At 40.7% G+C, this 20,789-nt stretch overlaps 1 protein-coding gene across 4 annotated transcripts in view; it reads left to right on the forward strand.

Moving 5' to 3' along the window:
• Positions 1-20,789, forward strand: part of SORCS1 (sortilin related VPS10 domain containing receptor 1) — a 573,760-nt gene that overhangs the window by 352,614 nt on the left and 200,357 nt on the right. For all 4 annotated transcript variants that reach the window (XM_065894238.1, XM_065894235.1, XM_065894236.1 and 1 more), the window contains exon 4: positions 3,868-4,026. In XM_065894238.1, the coding sequence (XP_065750310.1) occupies positions 3,868-4,026 (159 nt within the window). The remainder of the gene's footprint in view (positions 1-3,867; positions 4,027-20,789) is intronic.

Consider the following 20,789-nt stretch of genomic DNA (forward strand, 5'->3'; position numbering starts at 1 on the left):
GTGCGTGGGCCTCTCACTGTCGCGGCCTCTCTTGTTGCAGAGCACAGGCTCCAGACACGCAGGCTCAGTAGTTGTGGCTCACGGGCCCAGTTTCTCCACGGCCTGTGTGGGATCCTCCCAGACCAGGGCTCAAACCCATGTCCCCTGCATTGGCAGGCAGATTCTCAACCACTGCGTCACCAAGGAAACACATATTGATGGCTTAAAACTTTATTTATAAAGGGCATCATTTTCGTCTAAAGATTGGATCACACTTATTATTTACACTGTATCTTTTTTCTCAAATGGGTTAAACATTTTCTATTTAGGTCTTAAATTCTTTATTTGCTTACTAACATATTTACTTTTCATAACCTACAACATGACAGAACAAACTTTGACTCATTTGAAATATAATTACTAGAAGATTCTAATTTGAAGACTGAAATAATAAGATTCCACTAATCCAGTTAATAGTTCATTAAACACTTACTATGGTTCAACCACTGAACCAGTTGTAACCTAACTGTGTTGAAGCTTGTGATTAAGCACTTGAAATACATTGCATACAGTGGTGTGTATTAATGTGTGTGTATGCATTTGTGTGTTTACAGTTCAGGTGGAAATGAATATAGGCCATAATATTAAATGAAAAAAAAAAAACAAGCAAAAACTCAATCTGTGATATGATATGTAGCTGCGGATAAAGGAGTAAAAGGGGGCACAAACATGGTTTCACTTGTTGATGGGATAGGGTCAATTTATTTTTCTTTGTAAGTTTGTTTGTTTGTTTGTTTATTTGTGGCTGCGTTGGGTCTTCGTTGCTGCGCACGGGCTTTCTCTAGTTGCAGTGAGCAGGGCTACTCTTCATTGTGGTGCGCGGACTTCTCATTGTGGTGGCTTCTCTTGTTGTGGAGCACAAACTCTAGGTGCGTGGACTTCAGTAGTTGTGGCTCGTGGGCTCAGTAGTTGTGGCTCACAGGTTCTAGAGCGCAGGCTCAGAAGTTGTGGCGCACGGGCTTAGTTGTTCCGCAGCATGTGGGATCTTCCCGGACCAGGGGTCATGGCATGTCCCCTGCATTGGCAGGCGGATTCTTAACCACTGTGCCACCAGGGAAGTCCCTATTTTTCTTTTATTTTGAATTCTACTGGCAGTCTTACAAAGTTGTTTTTGCAATAAAAAATGGCTAAACAAAAATGGATCCAGACTGACCTGTTTGTTTTGAGTGGATTGGAGCAGAGATTTGAAAGAGGAACCACTGGAAGGTTTGTGTAATACAGATACATCTGTAAATCTTACAGGGGGGAATATCCTGACATCTTCTATAATTTCCAAAATGTCAGATTCCCAAATAAAAGGTTTTAAGTGAAGACTGTAAAGAAATGGTGAGATTTGGGTCTACATATTTTTAGTACCCAAAAGAAAAGATTGAGGAAGCCAGGAGTTTTATTTGCTTAATGTTAAATAACCATATGTTTGAAAATATTTGTATTATTCTACCTCCCCCATCCAGTAGTACTTAGATGCAGAATATCTCATACAGTTTGTTGACTCAGAGTATAAATGAGTATCAGAAGTATTTTAAATAAATGATAAATAATCAACTTGATTTGATGATATTCTGTAGGCCCAGGGTTTTAATTTTGATGAAGTGGTCTGCCAGGAGAAGCAGGTGGTGAGATCCGCACTTGTGGGTAGAGAGTAAACATATTCTGGTTTACAGGGAAATAGAAAAGCAGGGGGGTGGGGAAGATCACCTTGCCCGAGACAATAGACGCTCTAAAATTGAGCCTCTTCATATTATCATAGAAATTACTTGCTGGCAGTAGTGCAAAAGGCTGTTATATATGATTGTTAATTGTGGTTGGAGACACAAAGCAATATGATCATTTGATGACTTATTTGTTTCTGGAAAATGACAGCTTTTGTGTGCCAGTAAATATGAAATCCCCTGGAAATATTCTTGTAAACTTAGGAGGCATCTGATCGTCCTTGCTTAGTACGTACAATAGACTTTAATGATGACACGGAAGTTTGTACTTAGCAGATTACCTGATGGTTCTGCATCGGTTATCCAGAAAGGGAACACTGTCTGCTCGGTGACTACAAGACAGAGAGACCTATTACTTTGTCGGAATTTATGGTCGATGGACAGTGGCTTCACCAGAACATGGGAGGGGAGGCAATTAGTCTCCAGTTTTGTGTGTGCTCTACATCTTGTCCGGAACAGAGCTGACAGCCACAGCGTTCCGCTCACTCCACTTCATCCGTCCCTTTCTCCTCTTCGAGAAGGGCAGGGTGAAAGAACAGCGAGGAACCTGAAATTCATCCTGGGTAACATACACACAGTTCAGGCTGAGCGTGTCTGGTGTGAGATCGTTGTGTGCCATTTGCTGTGATCGGACACCACTTTGGAATATGACACTAACTATTCTGAGGTTTTAATACGATTGCCTCCAAATGCCTGAGAAAGCCCTGTGTGTTTGCCTGGCACTCTGTTCTCTTATGACAGGGCTCTAGTTTTTTTTTTTTTTCTTCTTCCTTTCTCTCTCTCTCTCCTTTTCCTGGAACTGCCACATCCTTAGCTGGTAATCTTTAAACCCTGGGCTGCAGTGATCTCTCTTCATACGGCCACACATTAAGCACATCTTTCATGCTTCTCCAAACCAAACTCAGAAAGTGCCAATGAATAAGCTGTTGGGGAAGAAGTCAGTGGGTAGCATTAAGGCCACCTGACTGGAGGCGTTAGGTGTGCACTTTGACTGAGTGAAAGGCAACCTGCAGAGTCGGGAATGAGGTACTTTATCACATATTCCTAGAGGCGTAAAACAAGAGAGTAAAAAGCCGTTTTCAGAGCAGCTCCTCCGTCTTGCTCCTATTGTGGATTGTTCACACTGCTATGGCCAAGGTTAACCCTCAAAAGGAGAAAGTCCCAAGCCTCTGGAGCTGTGAATTTTTACATGAGTATAGTGTATTCTCTTGTCAATAGGCCAAAGATGGAGAAGGGCATCCAATGACTTTTTCCATGGAACTTACATTCATATCTGCTCAAATTACCCTGGGCATCTTTCTAGATCTATGTGACTACTCTGAAAACTTTCCATTCATTCCTTTAACTTTCGTTCATTCATGTCAAATATTTATTGAATATATAATATATGCTGGACCTCATTCTAGCTGCTGGGAAGGCACTTGGGATAAAAATAGAGAAATATCACTATTCTCATGGGTTTGTGTTCTAGAAAGAATATATAGACAATAAAGACAATAAGTAAACTATTAATATGTTAGCAGGTGGTAAAGGAGCCTTTGGACAATACCCAGAGCAGGCTTTTGAATGCACAGTCTTTGACTCAAGACTCAGAAAATCAGACTAAAGGCAGGATGACATGGGATATCGTTGATGTGAACAGGAGGGTTTGCCATGGAGAGAAAAACCAGCGGACTCCATCCTCTTTCTACTTCATTCCACCCTTCTCACAAAAGACTGTGACAAGTTTCATCCCCCCAAAATGGAGACTAGACAAGGCTCAGCAGGAAGGAGGGCTGGGGTTAGGGGAACAATGGGAAATATTTCAGATCAAGGAAATAACCTTGGGAAAAAAAAAACCAAGGAGCCCTATAGGAGGGAAGAAAATGCACTCCTACATTTCCTCCTCCTTCCTTTCAGTCTGTCCCGCCTCTTTCACTTCTTGGTGAAAAGAGTTTCATGGCCTTGGTCCAAGGTAGGAGAGCAAACCTGACAGAGTCAAGGTCCTTGTTTGGCCAAGCGTTCTTTGCCTGTTCCTTTTCCCTCCCTTGTCAAAACTTTAGCTCCTTTTTAAGCCTTGTAAATTTGCACACTTACCTTTCTGTTGTTTTCTTCCCTGAACAATTCTCTGCCACAGATTATGTTGCTCACAGACCCGGAGATTGAGAGCAGCTTACTGATCAGCTCGGACGAAGGGGCAACTTATCAAAAGTACCGGCTGAACTTTTACATCCAGAGCTTACTTTTCCACCCCAAGCAAGAGGACTGGATTCTGGCTTACAGCCAAGACCAAAAGGTGAGCGTGATCCCCTTGTTCGAGACTGTGGTGCACGGTTGTCCTAGGGAAAGACAACTACTTAGTCATCGCTGCGTTTCTTCTCAGCTGTCGGGTTTGTTCTGTGCAGCAGCTTGAACCCTGTGCCGGTGGGGCGAGGGGCAGCAATGTGGATCTCAGGTTGCTTGTCTGAGCCGTGTAAGCATCTGAAACAGCACACAAAGGCAAAGCTAGACCCTAAGGAAGACATTGTGGAGGAGCAGTTCTTACCTGGAAGCTTCAGGCCATCAGGAAACCCCCATGGAATTTGAGACAGTGCTTTGTGTATGTGAGATGTGATCATTTTTTTTTTTGGAATTAAGAACCCATAGCTTTTCTCAGAGCCTTAAAGGGAAGGATGGACCCTGAAAGAGTGAAGAACATTAGCTAGTGATATGCTAAAATAGTGAGAGAAATGTACCTAGATAACATTCAGAATCAGGCAATCTCAGGACTTTTCTTCTCTTGGTGGTTGGGCTGAAGGATAGGTCTACGTTTCAGGAAGGCATTGAATGAAGTTATGCTATCGTATGTTTATCTGTGTGTATATATGTGTGTGCATGCACACGCAATATGTATATGTATTTTATGGGATAAATGCTGTAAAATATATCATGTACTCTGTACTGCAGATACATTATAGCATACATGTAGCTCCAGCTTTTAAGGAACTTACATTTTCAGCTAGAGCATAAGGCTAGCAACAGCAAATACCATCAGATTAGAATTAGAGGCAAAAAGTATACAAAGGCAAATGTGAGAGAGGCTGTAGCCATAAAAGGCAAAAGGGAAATAGGTAAAACGTTCGAATGCTCTTTGTGAAATGCACGGTTCAGTGAGGTCATCCTGAGAATAACCCTCAGAGGAATTATATGTTACAAATTACATACATTTAAAGAACTACTGGACTTCCCTGAGTGAGGAGAATATTCTAGGGTTAAAACCCTAGTGTACTTAACCAGGTGGTTAAAACCGTCTGGGCTGGTGTAGACGTATGGGGTTCTTCCTGAAGGGAGGGGAATAGTATAAACAACTTTTCAGGGTCTCTACTGACATGAGCATTTTTGAGGAAGCAAATTACAATTCTCAGGATTGGAGTTTTATTCGCACCTGCCCTCACTGCCAAATAAAATACACATTAGCCTAAAAATAGGAAAGACTTACAATTAGTATTTTTTTCCTCTCGAGCAGCCTGGCTCCCCTTTCAGCAGAATGTACAATTTCATTCCTGGAGTCAAGCCACAGTGCATCTAGTCCAGGATGGTGCAGTTACCAGAGGCAAAGCTGAGCAGCTCAGGACGCAAGAGTATTAGTCATTTAATCCACTGGGTTTTTGTATTTTATTTGACAGTTGGTTAATTTCCCCCCCTGATGCCAGAGGCACACTGAGGGCCAGATTTACCTGGTTAAATGAAAACTATGCACCTTTGCAGTTGTGTCAGAGGAGATGCCCCAAAACTTAACCCTTCATGTGCCAGTACTTCAGACAGTGATGCCATGAGCACTGTGGCAGAGTGGATAACTCTGGAGGAGTTGGGACATGTGGCTCCGACTCAGCCACGTATGGGAATTGGTACTTGGGGTTGGCTTTCTTTGCCTTAAAATGTGTTTGTGTGGATAGTTATAATTGCAGGTGCACTTCCAATGAGATTGAAAAGAACGAAAAAACCCCACAAATATTAGACTCCACGTCTGTTTATGTGCTTGGTGTAAAATGACTATATCAAGGGGTATTCATTCCATCTAGGGAAAGAATATAAATGTACGTGAGTTCAGTAGCCTAAGAGGGACTAAAAAGGCAGATAGATTCTTCATTCACACATGGTAGATACCCGGTCAGAGTAGCTGGAAGGACTATATGAAATTGGCAGCCCAAGTTTAGGAGGTGGAGATCTTATAAAATGACTTCACCTGGACTTTAATGACTGTCGTATGTCTGTGGGGGGTGGAGGGGGCGCGTTTTGCACAAGAGGGATGTCATAAACAATAATATAAATTTGTAAAGTTAGAAAACTCATGTAAACAGGATTGTGAATGTGTCTATTTGGCTGAAACTGAAATTTGGGAAAGTTAATTATACATGTACTCCTGGAACCTAATCTTAATTTTTTTTGGACCACTTTGACTGTTGGGCAAAATAATTTTTGTTTTCCCAATTAGGAGCCTTTTGAACATTTTGGTCAGTGGAATTATGTGTTCAGAGCTATAGATTATAAAGATTAATCTGGTAGTAATATTAGAATGAACTATGGTGCTGTGAGGTCAAAACCAAGAAGACCAGTTAGGATGGTATCACAGTAGGCTCGGTCAGGACCACAAAGTATCTTTTGTGACCATAGACCAAATGAATTCTATCATTTTAGAGGTAGAAGAAGCCTTAACAGTCTTTGCTCTGTATGTAGCTAACAAACCAAAAATCTTAGACGTTAATGAATTTTCCCTTGTGTCACATGTCTAAGTTCAGCAATTGGAATTTGAATATGATATTCTGTAGGGTTCACTGCTAAATGGATGGTGATATCGGGAGATGAGCAAAGGGGCAGAAGCCAGCCTTTCTGCTAAGCTCTCTGTTTCTCCAGAAGAGAATGAAGGAGAAATCATCCTGGGAAAAAAGAATTATAGATCACCTGCTAATATGAGTAGGGGTTGGGGAAGGGCTCCATGTATCAGGGCTTGAATCACAGCATGAGGAGTGGGGCATTAGCGGGGAGTGGAGTGGGCTGCAGCCATCCAATGAGCCATTAGCTGGTGGTGTTGGCCCGAAGTCAAGTGGAGAAGGTCTGTGGCCACTCAAGCAGGTCAGTGATACAGAAATAATAGCTGGCAATCAGCCACGAATCACGGAGCTTTGAACCCTGGTGAGATGCAGCAGTGGGCCCCAAGGAGGGCCCCGTGCTAGTGTTGGCAGGCCAGTGACTTTTGGAAGTGGGAACACTTATTTTTTCATGTAAGTGTTGTTCATCAATATGTCTGTGACAGTTGCTCCTGTTGCAGAACTCTCAGCAAAGATGGTAGGTAGCTTTGGTGCTAGGATCCCCTTTGCCGGATGCTGTTTTCAAGCAGCCTGTGGTGAACAGAATCCTCAGGTAGAGAGCACCGTCCGTTAGAAGTTATTGCGTTGAGGTGGCAGCTCCGTCAGCACTCACCTGTGCACTGTCCTCCTCTCCTCTCTTCCCTTGTTTGCTGTCAGTCCTTTGAGGCATACACTCCCCTTTTGAACACCTTTACTTTTCCCTTATTTCCCTGCCACTGCTTTCTCTCACCTTTACTGAATGAGACTCTGAGGGCCCTGAAGACAAAGGCTGGATCCCTGGCTTGCAGGAAAGAGCCCATGTGGTCCATGGCGTTCTGCTCCAGCTGCGTTTCATCTTGAGTGTCTGGACTCTCAGTAGAGGCTTTTTGATGTGAGCATTTTAAGGGACTCGAAAGAGTTTCGTTGAACAGATTGTGCTTTCTGGCCCAAGACAGAGTTTTACTGGCCATCGTTCCATAGGAAGCCAGATTAAAAAAAAAAAAAAATGCTTTTAATCAGGGAGAAATGTGTATGACCAAATGCTCTCAAAATTCATAAGATCAGGTTACTTTGATATTTTAGCCTTTTTTCTTATTTTTTCTTAGAGAGATCTGCCTGTGATATTAAAGATGTAGGTGATTGCCAAGAGGTAAATGTTTTTGAATGAGTGTGTGACTCTCCAGCCACCACTAGAATGACTGAAGAGATTTGGGACCTTTTTCCCTTTGAAGCTCTAAAAGAAGTAGCTTGACTTCTTAAAAAGCCCTGTTGAACCAAAAAAAAAAAAAAAAAGCCCTGTTGGGGGACTTCCATGGTATAGACACAGGCGATAGACTCCTTGGCCTCTGAAGGGTCTATGTGAGGATGTGCCTTTGGAAAGCCCTGGAATTTTCAGAAAAATAAGCATTATAGACATTATGGGAAACTTCATGCCAAATGGGCAGAGGGATACCTGTTATGTACAGCCACACCTTTTAAGCTTCTTACAAAACAGCAGTGAATCACTGTGGATGCCGTGAAGAATTCCACAGCATTTATACCAGGACCCCCAACATCTCACTCTCCATTATTTAGTTTTGTCATTTCTGTAATTAAGCAGTTGGCAAACCAAACATTCTGCTCCTTCCTTTTGTTTCTTGGCATTTGGAAACCGAGCAGCCAGGAGAACAGAGGTACAGAGCTTCCGCTTCTTTCCTTGTTTTCCCCCCACATTGTTGCCTCAGTACAGGAAACCACCCAAGGAAGGCTTAGCAGCAGGCCAAGTGTGCCAGATTACATCTTTATTTTAATTTGGCAATAAACTAGTGTACAAACTGTGCTATGAAACATTGCCTCCAGTGGCATCTCTCAGTCTGTCTCCAACACGTCGCTAAACATGATGTGTTGGGAGATAGTGGAAATGAGTGAAAACAAAACACAGATGTGACTGAAAGAAAAAAACAGGAGAAATGTGTAAGAATACGCAACTACCTCAGCTCTGCTGACCATCCTGGGGCGCTGGGCTCGGGGCCTCTCTGTTAGGGGTTACACTGCGGAGCGAATTGTATAGGGGCAAGTCTGCAATGTTGTGAAGCCAACGTGAACGCTCCTGGGACTCAAGAGTGCCTCACAGCTGGGGAGGAGAGACCCCCTTGCTCAGCTTATCCAGGCGGCAAGTCCTCTCCTACAGATGTACCTGCTGCCCCTGACCATAAGCAGGAGGGTCCACGTTTCTCCAGTCCTCTACAGTGAGCTTTTTCTCCCCACTCTGGGTGCCCAAGTCCTTCTAGACCGTGGACTCAGTTCCTACACAGGTAACCAGCAACTAAGTGGACACGGCGGCTGGGTCTGGGTTGTGGGAAACTGGAGAGCAGGTGTTCATTCAGGAGGGTGGGGTGTGGTGGGGGGTCTTGGTGAGCTCCAGCCTGCTGTTCTTGCCACCGAGGATGGCTCATTCAATGTCACCAGACTTCTCAGAGTTTTTCGAGAGAAGTAATCCTGCTTTGTTTGAGATATGACATTTTCCTATTTTTAAGTGTTTACAACTAACTCAAAAACTTAAAACAGAAAGCCGTGCAGGGCAAGTCAACCTCATCTGGTGCCTTGTCTTAGTCCCCAGATCACCTTTTTGCTGATTTCTCTGTCTTTCCCATTCTCTTTGTTTTTCTCCTGTTCATGGATCTTCCTGTCAGTTTTATTTCAGGAAAAGTTACATTGTTTTGTGAAGTAAAAAAAAAATGCATGCAAATGAGTGATTAATTCTGTGGAGGGAGGACAAAACCCTTAGGACAGTTTGGTGGGTCACCCTTCATTTTGCGGCAGTTCTAGAATATTCATGAGTTTGTGTTGTCTCACTTGTTCTGGAGCCCTATGAGTCAGCAGTCCAAGTAATACCATGTGGGAGCTTGCAGGATCTCTGTTCTCTTCTATATTCCAGAGTTTCAAAGTTTATGAAAGAAATAAGAAATCCTAAGGCTTGCACGGTGGCCTCACCTTCAGTATTTTGGTAAATATGTGTAAGATACACTTAAAACCAAAACATGGCTTTAAAGGAGGAAAGCACGCTTTCATAAGGAAACCCTATTCACAAATAATTGAAACCCTAAATATTAACAGCAGCATTCTCTGTATAAATGAAGGCAGAGTTTGAGTTAAAATCATATATTGATAGAAAAGGAAAATTATACTGCCAGTGTGTTTGAGAGCATACAATAGAATTTTAGTAACTTGCATAAAAGTAAATTTTTAAAAGAAGAACTGCTTTTAGCTTTCTCCCTTCTTTCTTTCTACCAGTCCTGCAATTTTACTTAAACAGTTTAATATACATTTCTTTAACAAAAAAGAAAAAAAGAACACAACTTTCTTTTCAATCTTTCCTACTTTTCCTGACGGAGCACTAACAGATGGCCATTGCTTGTCACGACAGCTTTGAGTGCCAGGAATTCTCTGGGAAATAATGACTGCTTGATATAAGGGAAGAGATGTCAGCATTTTCCAAAACTCAGTCATATTGGTTTCTCACCAGCGATAGACAGCACAGCAAGTGAGGCAGGAACATCAGCTCTCTGTCAGGCCCTCCAAATGGCCATGTGACCTTCAGCAGGTCATTTAACTTTTAGAGTTTCGCCAGCTGTGAAGTGGAAGCAATAACAGTACCTGGCTCACAGGACTGTTTGAGGATGCTGTGATAATGTATGTAAAACACTCAACACAGAACCTGGCACATGGCTAGCACCACGTGAATGCCAGCCAATGTATTATTCAAAGACCTAGGAGAGAGCCACCTGGTGTGGCATAACTAGGTTTAAACGCAAGGCTTCCTTAGCCGTAATCCGGTGTCTTCCCCATACGTGACGTTATACGTATTTAGTCAATGTTGAATATCCTCTTAGACAATCGCTAAAAGGTACCACTGAACCAGAATGAACAGAGCAAGCGAGAACCAATATATGGTACTCAGAAATATTCTTGATTATAATAACAATAAGCCATTACATATTAAAGTATTTGCCTTTACAGCAACTCTGTTTGTTTTTGAGTAGACCTTGCAGCCCCTTAATGTCAAAAGGGCGAGATTGAAATAAAAGATAAATGGATCCTTCAAATTCAACCCCCTGGGGATATTCAAATGATTTCTGCACAAGCACAAACACTTAGGAAGCTGATACCTACCTAATGCCATCACGTTTCCCAAGTCACTACATTAAAAGGCACTCAGTTATTCATAAGAAATATGTGGAACGTTATATACCATGCTTTGGCAAGATTTCCATGTGCTTGAAATTTCCCAATGTCAGAGCTGATTTCTCATCTCATGAATATGTAAATAATTTAAGTATTCAAGTACAAAACTGGCAATTAGAGTGGAAACCAGGGAGCTTGCTGAACGTCAACCCCAATGCTTGTTTATAAAACAAATTCTCCAGCTGAAATGCCATCTTATGCAAATGAGGAAGGCCTGTGTTCACTTTAGCTAACTTGTTTAACCAGGTTGTATCATTATTTTTCAGTTGCTACCTGAAGCAGTTTGATCTACCTGTCCCCAAATTTGAACGAAATGAGCTACAAGAATAAGGAGAAATGGACATTTTTGAATGAGTGATTGGGGTTAAGGTTTGGACAGATAGAATTATGCTTTTTGGTAGCTATTTAAACTTTGAAGTAAATTACATTTTTGCTTGTGCAATTTTTTAGCCAGTTATTTTGATCCACCAACACTTGTCTAAATGGATTAAGATGCCTGCTTAATCCAGGCACCAGTCTGGGAAAGTTTGAAGGACACTTGACATCCTAAGAGGGCATGGACCTTTTTCTTAACTGAGCTCGAGGGATATCCAGAAAAAAATTATCTCTGAGTGTGGCCCTTTAGAATCTAGTAATGGTAACATTTTCTTGTATCCTGCCTTGTCAAGCATGGCTGCTGCCAGCAGTGTTGCCAAGGAGGGGAGTGGTTTGAGAAGGAGGGAGTCTTGGCCTTGTAAATAGACATATTTTGTGAAGTTATGACTCTGTAGGTTTCATACTAAAATTTTTTTTAAATGTTATCTTTTCCAACTTCCTTCCTTCAGTACAGTAGGATATTGTAAGTTCAGATTACACATGGCACATGAGGTGTTCCAAGAGATCCAGAGGCCCAGCCAGGATCTCATAGCTGGCAAGAGGAAGAGAAACCAGAAGTCAGCTACCCTTCTAAAATGACCAGGTCCCTTTACTGAGCTAGACCCTTAATATAAAATACTATGAGATGGCTTTCCCAGGACTTCCAGATGGGAGAATTACCCTCCTCACCTCCCTTTCCCACACCCATCCTCGCTTGCTCTTTGGCCCCTTTCCACACCTCCTTTTCCCTTCAAGTGAGAAAAGCCTAGTTCCCGAGCCGGTGGAGTGGGTTCCCTCGCCCCTGCTGCTCCCACCCGGGTCCCCCCTCCAGCCATCGCTACTGCCACCACCTCGGTTCCACTCAATCGATTTTTGCTGCATGTCAACACTTATTACCAAAGAAGTGATACATTTCCTCACCACCCTCCTGTTCTCTTTGTGAACAACAACATGCATTTTCCAAGAAGTTAAGTGAAACTAAGGATCCAGTTGGTGGCCACTGAACAGAGTGAAGGGTTGGGTCCTCTAATCTTCACGAGCAACAAGGACATTTTAATCATAATGAATGGTTCAAGTACTAATATCCCACTACTCCAGGTAAATAGTTAAGAATAACATAGGCCTCAATTCAGTATTTATCGATATAAAGGATTCTTGCCAGAATGGTGAGTTCAGTCAGTGTATTAACATTTTTGGATTGCAAAGTATAATCTGACTATGAATAGCAGGTAATTAATATACCAGAATAATACTATCAGAATCAGAGTGGATAAGAATGGTTTTCTGGGCCTGCATGCCTGCCCTCTTGCTGTGCTCCTGATTAAATAAATTAGTCCTTCCTTTCCAACTTAGTCCCTGGAAAAACGTTTCAGCCTGAGAGCTTGTGGGATCTTAGTTCCCAGGGAGGAGGTTGGGCCCAAGCTACTGCAGTGGGAGTTCTGAGTCCAAACCACTGGACTAACAGAGAACCTCACACACCAGGGAGTATCAATCGGAGTGAGGCCTCCCAGAGGTCTTCATCTCATCACCAAGACCCAGCTCTATCCAACTGCCTACAAACTCCAGTGCTGGACATCTCAGGCCAAACAACCAGTAAGACAGGAAAGCAGCACCAACCATCAGAAAAAAAAAAAAAAAAAAAAGACAAAAAAATTTGTTGCAGAGGAAGGAGCAAGGTAAAAACCTGCAAGACCAAATAAATGAAGATGAAATATGCAACCTACCTGAAAAAGAATTCAGAATAATGATAGTAGTGGTGATCAAAACTCTCGGAAACAATGGGGAAAATACAAGAAACATTTAACAAGGATCTAGAAGAGCTAAAGAGCAAACAAAGTGATGAACAACACAATTACTGACATTAAAAATACTCAACAAGGAATCAATAACAGAATAACTGAGGTAAAAGAAGGGATAAGTGAGCTGGAAGATAAAATGGTGGAAATAACTGCCAGGGAGCAGAATAAAGAAAAAAGAACCAAAGGAAATGAGGACAGTTGCAGAGACCTCTGGGACAACATTAAATGCACCAACATTCAAATTATAGGTATCCTAGAAGAAGAAGAAAAAAAGAAAGGGTCTGAGAAAATATTTGAAGAGATTATAGTCGAAAACTTCACTAACATGGGAAAGGAAATGGTCAAGTCCAGGAAGCGCAGAGAGTCCCAACAGGGTAAACCCAAAGAGAAACACGCCAAGACACATATTAATCAAACTATCAACAATTAAATACAAAGAAAAAATATTGAAAGCGTCAAGGGAAAAGCAACAAACAACATACAAGGAAATCCCCATAAGGTTAACAGCTGATCTTTCAGCAGACACTCTGCAAGCCAGAATGGAGTGGCAAGATGTATTGAAAGTGATGAAAGGGAAAAACCTACACCAAGATTACTCTACCCAGCAAGGATCTCATTCAGATTTGACAGAGAAATTAAAACCTTTACAGATAAGCAAAAGTTAAGAGAATTCAGCACCACCACACCAGCTTTACAACAAGTGCTAAAGGAACTTCTCTAGGCAGGAAACACAGGAGAAGGAAAAGACCCACAATAACAAATCCAAAGCAATTAAGAAAATGGTAATAGGAACATACATATCAATAATTACCTTAAATGTAAATGGATTAAATGCTCCAACCAAAAGACATAGACTGGCTGAATGGATACAAAAACAAGACCCGTATATATGCTGTCTACAGCAGACCCACTTCAGACTTACGGACACAAACAGAAAGTGAGGAGATGGAAAAAGATCTTCCATGCAAATGGAAATCAAAAGAAAGCTGGAGTAGCAATCCTCATATGAGACAAAATAGACTTTAAAATAAAGACTATTACAAGAGACAAAGAAGGACACTACATAATGATCAAGGGATCAACCAAGAAGATATAACAATTGTAAATATTTATGCCCCCAACATAGGAGCAACCTCAATACATAAGGCACATGCTAGCAGCCATAAAAGGGAAAATCAACAGTAGCACAGTAATAGTAGGGGAATTTAATACCCCACTTTCACCAGTGGACAGATCATCCAAAATGAAAATAAATAAGGAAATACAAGCTTTAAATGATACTTTAAACAAGATGGAAATAATTGATATTTATAGGACATTCCATCCAAAAACAACAGGATACACTTTATTCTCAAGTGCTCATGGAACATTCTCCAGGATAGATCATATCTTGGGTCACAAATCAAACCTTGGTATATTTAAGAAATTGAAATCATATCAAGTATCTTTTCTGACCACAATGCTATGAGAATAGATATCAATTACAGGAAAAAAACTAAAAAATACAAACACATGGAGGCTAAACAATATGCTACTAAATAACCAAGAGATCACTGAAGAAATCAAAGAGGAAATCAAAAAATGCCTAGAAACAAATGACAATGAAATCACGATGACCCCAAACCTATGGGATGCAGCAAAAGCAGTTCTAAGAGGAAAGTGTATAGCAATACAATCCTACCTCAAGAAACAGGAAACATCTCAAATAAACAACTGAACCTTACACATAAAGCAATTAGAGAAAGAAGAACAAAAAAACCCCAAAGTTAGCAGAAGGAAAGAAATCATAAAGATCAGATCAGAAATAAATGAAAAAGAAACAAAAGAAATAATAGCAAAGATCAATAAAACTAAAAGCTGGTTCTTTGAGAAGATAAACAAGATTGATAAACCATTAGCCAGACTTATCAAGAAAAAAAGGGAGAAGACTCAAATCAACAGAATTAAATGAAACAGGAGAAGTAACAACTGACACTGCAGAAAAACAAAGGATCATGAGTGATTACTACAAGCAGCTGTATGCCAATAAAATGGACAACCTGGAAGAAATAGACAAATTCTTAGAAAAGCACAACCTTCCATGACTGAACCAGGAAGAAATACAAGATATAAACAGACGAGTCACAAGTACTGAAATTGAAACTGTGATTAAAAATCTTCCAACAAACAAAGGCCCAGGACCAGGCGGCTTCACAGGAGAATTCTACCAAACATTTAGAGAAGAACTAACACCTATCCTTCTCAAACTCTTCCAAAATAGAGCAGAGGAAGGAATACTCCCAAACTCATTCTATGAGGCCACCATCACCCTGATACCAAAACCAGACAAAGATGTCACAAAAAAAACTACAGGCCAATATCACTGATGAACATAGATGCAAAAATTCTCAACAAAATACTAGCAAACAGAATACAACAGCACATTAAAAGGTTCCTACACCATGATCAAGTGGAGTTTATCCCAGGTTGCAAGGATTCTTCAGTATATGCAAATCAACCAATGTGATACACCATATTAACAATTTGAAGGATAAAAACCATATGATAATCTCAATAGATGCAGAAAAAGCTTTTGACAAAATTCAACACCATTTATGATAAAAACTCTCCAGAAGTTGGGCATAGAGGGAAATTACCTCAACATAATAAAGGCCATATATGACAAACCCACAGCCAACATCATTCTCAATGGTGAAAAACTGAAGCCATTTCCACTAAGATCAGGAACAAGACAAGGTTGCCCACTCTCACCACTATTATTCAACATAGTTTTGGAAGTTTTAGCCATGGCAGTCAGAGAAGAAAAAAATAAAAGGAATCCAAATCAGCAAAGAAGTAAAGCTGTCACTGTTTGCAGATGACATGATACTATACATAGAGAATCCTAAAGATGCTACCAGAAAACTACTAGAGCTAATCAATGAATTTGGTAAAGTAGCAGGATACAAAATTAATGCACAGAAATCTCTTGCATTCCTATACACTAATGATGAAAAATCTGAAAGAGAAATTAAGGAAACACTCCCGTTTACCACTGCAATAAAACAAATAAAATACCTAGGAATAAAGCTACCTAAGGAGACAAAAGACCTGTATGCATAAAACTATAAGACACTGATGAAATAAATTAAAGATGACAGAAACAGATGGAGAGATGTTCCATGTTCTTGGATTGGAAGAATCAACATTGTGAAAATTACTATACTACTCAGAGTGATCTACAGATTCAGTGCAATCCCTATCAAACTACCAATGGCATTTTTCCCAGAACTAGAACAAAAAGTTGCACAATTTGTATGGAAACACAAAAGACCCTGAATAGCCAAAACAATCTCGAGAAAGAAAAACAGAGCTGGAGGAATCAGGCTCCTGGACTTCAGACTATACTACAAAGCTACAGTAATCAAGACAGTGTGGTTCTGGCAGAAGAACAGAAATATAGATCACTGGAACAGGATAGAAAGACCAGAGATAAACCCATGCACAATATGGTCACCTTATCTTTGATAAAGGAGATAATAATATGCAGTGGAGAAAAGACAGCCTCTTCAATAAGTGGTGCTGGGAAAACTGGATAGCTACATGTAAAAGAATGAAATTAGACCACTCCATAACACCATACACAAAAATAAACCCAAAATGGATTAAAGACCTAAATGTAAGGCCAGACACTATCAAACTCTTAGAGGAAAACATAGGCAGAACACTCTATGACATAAATCACAGCAAGATCCTTTTTCACCCATCTCCTAGAGAAATGGAAATAAAAACAAAAATAAACAAATGGGACCTAATGAAACTTCAAAGTTTTTGCACAGCAAAGGAAACCATAAACAAGATGAAAAGACAACCCTCAGAACGGGAGAAAATATTTGCAAATGAAGCAACTGACAAATGATTAATCTCCAAAATATACTAGCCTGTCATGCAGCACCATACCAAAAAAAAAAGACCAACCCAATCCAAAAATGGGCAGAAGACCTAAATAGTCATTTCTCCAAAGAAGATATACAGATTGCCAACAAACACATGAAAAGATGCTCAACATCACTAATCATTAGAGAAATGCAAATCAAAACTACAATGATGTGTCACTTCACACCAGTCAGAATGGCCATCATCAAAAAATCTGCAAAGAATAAATGCTGGAGAGGGTGTAGAGAAAAGGGAACCCTCTTGCACTGTTGGTGGGAATGTAAATTGATGCAGCCACTATAGAGAACAGCATGGAGGTTCCTTAAAAAACTAAAAATGGAACTACCATACGACCGAGCAATCCCACTACTGGGCATATACCCTGAGAAAATCGTAATTCAAAAAGAATCATGTACCACAAGGTTCATTGCAGCACTATTTACAGTAGCCAGGACATGGAAGCAACCTAAGTGTCCACTCCACTGACAGATGAATGGATAAAGATGTGGCACATATACACAATGGAATATGACTCAGTCATAAAAAGAAGCGAAATTGAGTTATTTGTAGTGAGTTGGATGGACCTAGAGTCTGTCATACAGAGTGAAGTAAATCAGAAAGAGAAAAACAAATACCATATGCTAACAAATATATATGGAATCTAAAAAGAAAAATTGGTTCTAAATGAACCTTGGGGCAGGACAGGAATAAAGGCACAGATGTAGAGAATGGACTTGAGGACATGGGGAGGGGCAAGGGTAAGCTGGAACGAAGGGAGAGAGTAGCATTGACGTATATACACTAGCAAATGTAAAATAGCTAGCTAGTGGGAAGCAGCTGCATGGCACAGGGAGATCAGCTTGGTGCTTTGTGACCACCTAGAGGGGTGGGATAAGGAGCGTGGGAGGAAGCCGCAAGAGGGAAGGGATATGGGGATATACGTATGCATGTAGCTGATTCACTTTGTTATACAGTAGAAAATAACGCAACACTGTAAAGCAATTATACTCCAATAAAGATGTTAAAAAAAAATTCTATGAGATAGAGTCACAAATTCTGATCTGAAAGGCTCTCACTCTCTTGACTTGCTTAATTCCAATGCCTGCCTGGCTGATCTAAGTATAGCCATGATGAGAAAATGTCCCAGAACAAGAAGACTTGTGATCCAAAGCCAAACAGCCTCAGCTACTCCAGGAAAGGCCATGCTAAGCAATATCCAACCTCAGAGGCTGGGTACATGGATGCATTGTTTAGGGTCCTTCCTTGGCTTCCTGAAAGTCAGGAGGAAAAAAGCAATAACAAGTTCTTCTCCTTGCCATTCCTCCTTTCCTCAGGGCCTGTGGACAGCTCAGGCTAGAGGCAGTAATCAGCAGAAAGGGGAGAGTGTGAGAACTAGTATTGACCTTTTACTCTGTGGGAAGCTTTATGCCAGACTTTGCACATTGATACCTCAACTCTATTCTTACATGAAACATCAGATGTATCATTATGCCAGTTAGAATTTGGGGAATCTGAGGCTCTGAAAGGTTAAGAAAATTCCCAAGGTGGTTGGTAGAGCCAGGAGTCTTATCCAGGTTTGACCCTCTTCACTCAGTCCTCGCTGCACCAAAACGCTTGCCTCCCTACAAAAGCCATTGCGATCCTTTTCTTTTTTTCCTTTTCTTTAATTGCCAATTTTTTTTTCTATTTTTATGTAACCATCTTTCCACTCTCCAACCTACCGTGAGACCTGTTCTCTCTGACAGATGCACTAGTACACATTTCAAGAGCTGAGTTTCACAGCAGAGAGAAAACAGTTGTTTGAAGATCACACAGCAGAGGAAGGGAGAGGGAGGGACCGGCAAGTCAGAGGGTCATTGCCCCTGGCTGCTTCCCAGGCAGCCAGCAGTCCCTTGTGAACCCTCAGACCAGCTTGTGACTGAAACACTGTGACCCCTGCTCATCTCTTCCAACCTTGCACCAGCTCTAGCCCCAGGGGTCTGTGTGTAAAATCTCCCCCTGCCCAGGTAAAATGACTGGAGCTTTCAGAAGTGACCCTCTCTGTAAGCTGGTGCAGTCACTATGGAAAACAGTATGGAGATTCATTGAAAAACTAAAAAGAGAGCTACCATATGATCCAGCAATCCCACTCCTGAGCATTTATCCAGAAAAGATGAAAACTCTGATTCAAAAAGATAAATGTGCCCCAGTGTTCATAGCAGCACTATTTACAACAGCCAAGACGTGGAAGCAACCTAAATGCCCATTGACGAATGGATGAAGAAGATGTGGTATACATATACACACATGCACACACAATGGACTGTTTATTACTCAGCCATGAAAAAGAATGAAATAATGTCATTTGCAGCAACATGGATGGACCTAGAGGTTATCATACTAAGAGAAGTAAGTCTGACAGAGAAAGACAAATATCATATGATATTGCTTATATGTGGAATCTAAAAAAATGATACAAATGAAGTTATTTACAAAACAGAAACAGACTCACAGACATAGAAAACAAACTTATGGTTACCGAAGGGGAAAAGGGGAGTGGGGGGAAGGATAAATTAGGAGTTTGGGATTAACAGATACACACTACTATATATATAAAATTGATAAGCAACAAGGTCCTACTATACATCACAGGGAACTATATTCAATGTCTTGTAATAACCTATAATGGAAAAGAATATGAAAAGGAATACATATATGTAAAAAGAATATGTATATGAAAAAGAATATATACATGCATATATATAACTGAACCACTTTGCTGTACGCCAAAAACTAACACAACATTGTAAATCGACTATACTTCAATAATAAGTAAATTAAAAAGCAAAAATAAATAAATAAATAAAAAATAAATCAGTGGTCCTTGGAATGATTAGATTAAATATCTGGATATTCCAGAAAAGCATCTAAAGCCCATCATTCAAATTTAAGACAAAATTTATAGTTCCCTGTGTGTATATAGCACAGGGAACTGTATTCAACATCTTGCGATAACCTATAATAGAAAAGAATCTGAAAAAGAGTATATATATATATATATATATATATATATATATATATATATATATATATATAGACACTCACATATATATATATCTGAACCACTTTGCTGTACACCTGAAACTAACACAACATTGTAAATCAGCTATATCTCAATTAAAAGAAAACGTGACCCTCTCTTACGCTCTACTTCTAGTCAGATGTTTTTCCTTTTAAAATTTTGTTATTATTTTGTTATTGTTGTTGTTATTGTCTTTCCTCCTTCCCACACCCAGGGGCCCTGACTCCTCCAGGCACCCATCTCTTCCCTGCCCTGATGCAGTCACCTTCTAACTGATCTCTCTCCTCTGTTCCATCTTCACACGGCTAATGGATCCATCTTACGGAGGCACACTTCCAGTTTTGTCCCAAGTGACAATTTTCTCCTCCTGCTTATTTTTGTCTCTCAGAACCTGCTGAGCTTCATCATATATTCATTTAAATAATGGTATGATTACATGGTTATTGAGGGCTATTCATTTTTTCCCATCAGTGTCTTGATATTGGGGATCTGTGATACAGATCTTTACTAGCTTCTAATTATTTTACTTATCTTCCATTTATTTCCATATCTATATTATAGAAGCTTTAAGGCCGAGAGTCCATTTGAAATTTCCCTAAGTACCTCCAGACGTGGGAGCACAGGAAGAGTCCGTGAACTGAACTGGTCCACAGCCACATATTGACGCTTGTTGCCCAGCCAGCCCCAGTTCCATATGTCGAATCCCCCAAGCCTGCCTCAAAGTGCCAAACACAGCTGTGGGGTATGTGACAGACTTCGGTGACAGCTGGGGAATGGCCAGTGACAGATTTGATAAATCCAGCCTTCAGAGAGATTGATGGAGCCGGTGACATGTCATCATTCCTGCTCTCTCTTCATCAGCAAAGCCTGAGCGCTCAGC

This window comes from Phocoena phocoena, chromosome 16 (assembly GCF_963924675.1).
Source record: "Phocoena phocoena chromosome 16, mPhoPho1.1, whole genome shotgun sequence".
Taxonomy (NCBI): Eukaryota; Metazoa; Chordata; class Mammalia; order Artiodactyla; family Phocoenidae; genus Phocoena; species Phocoena phocoena.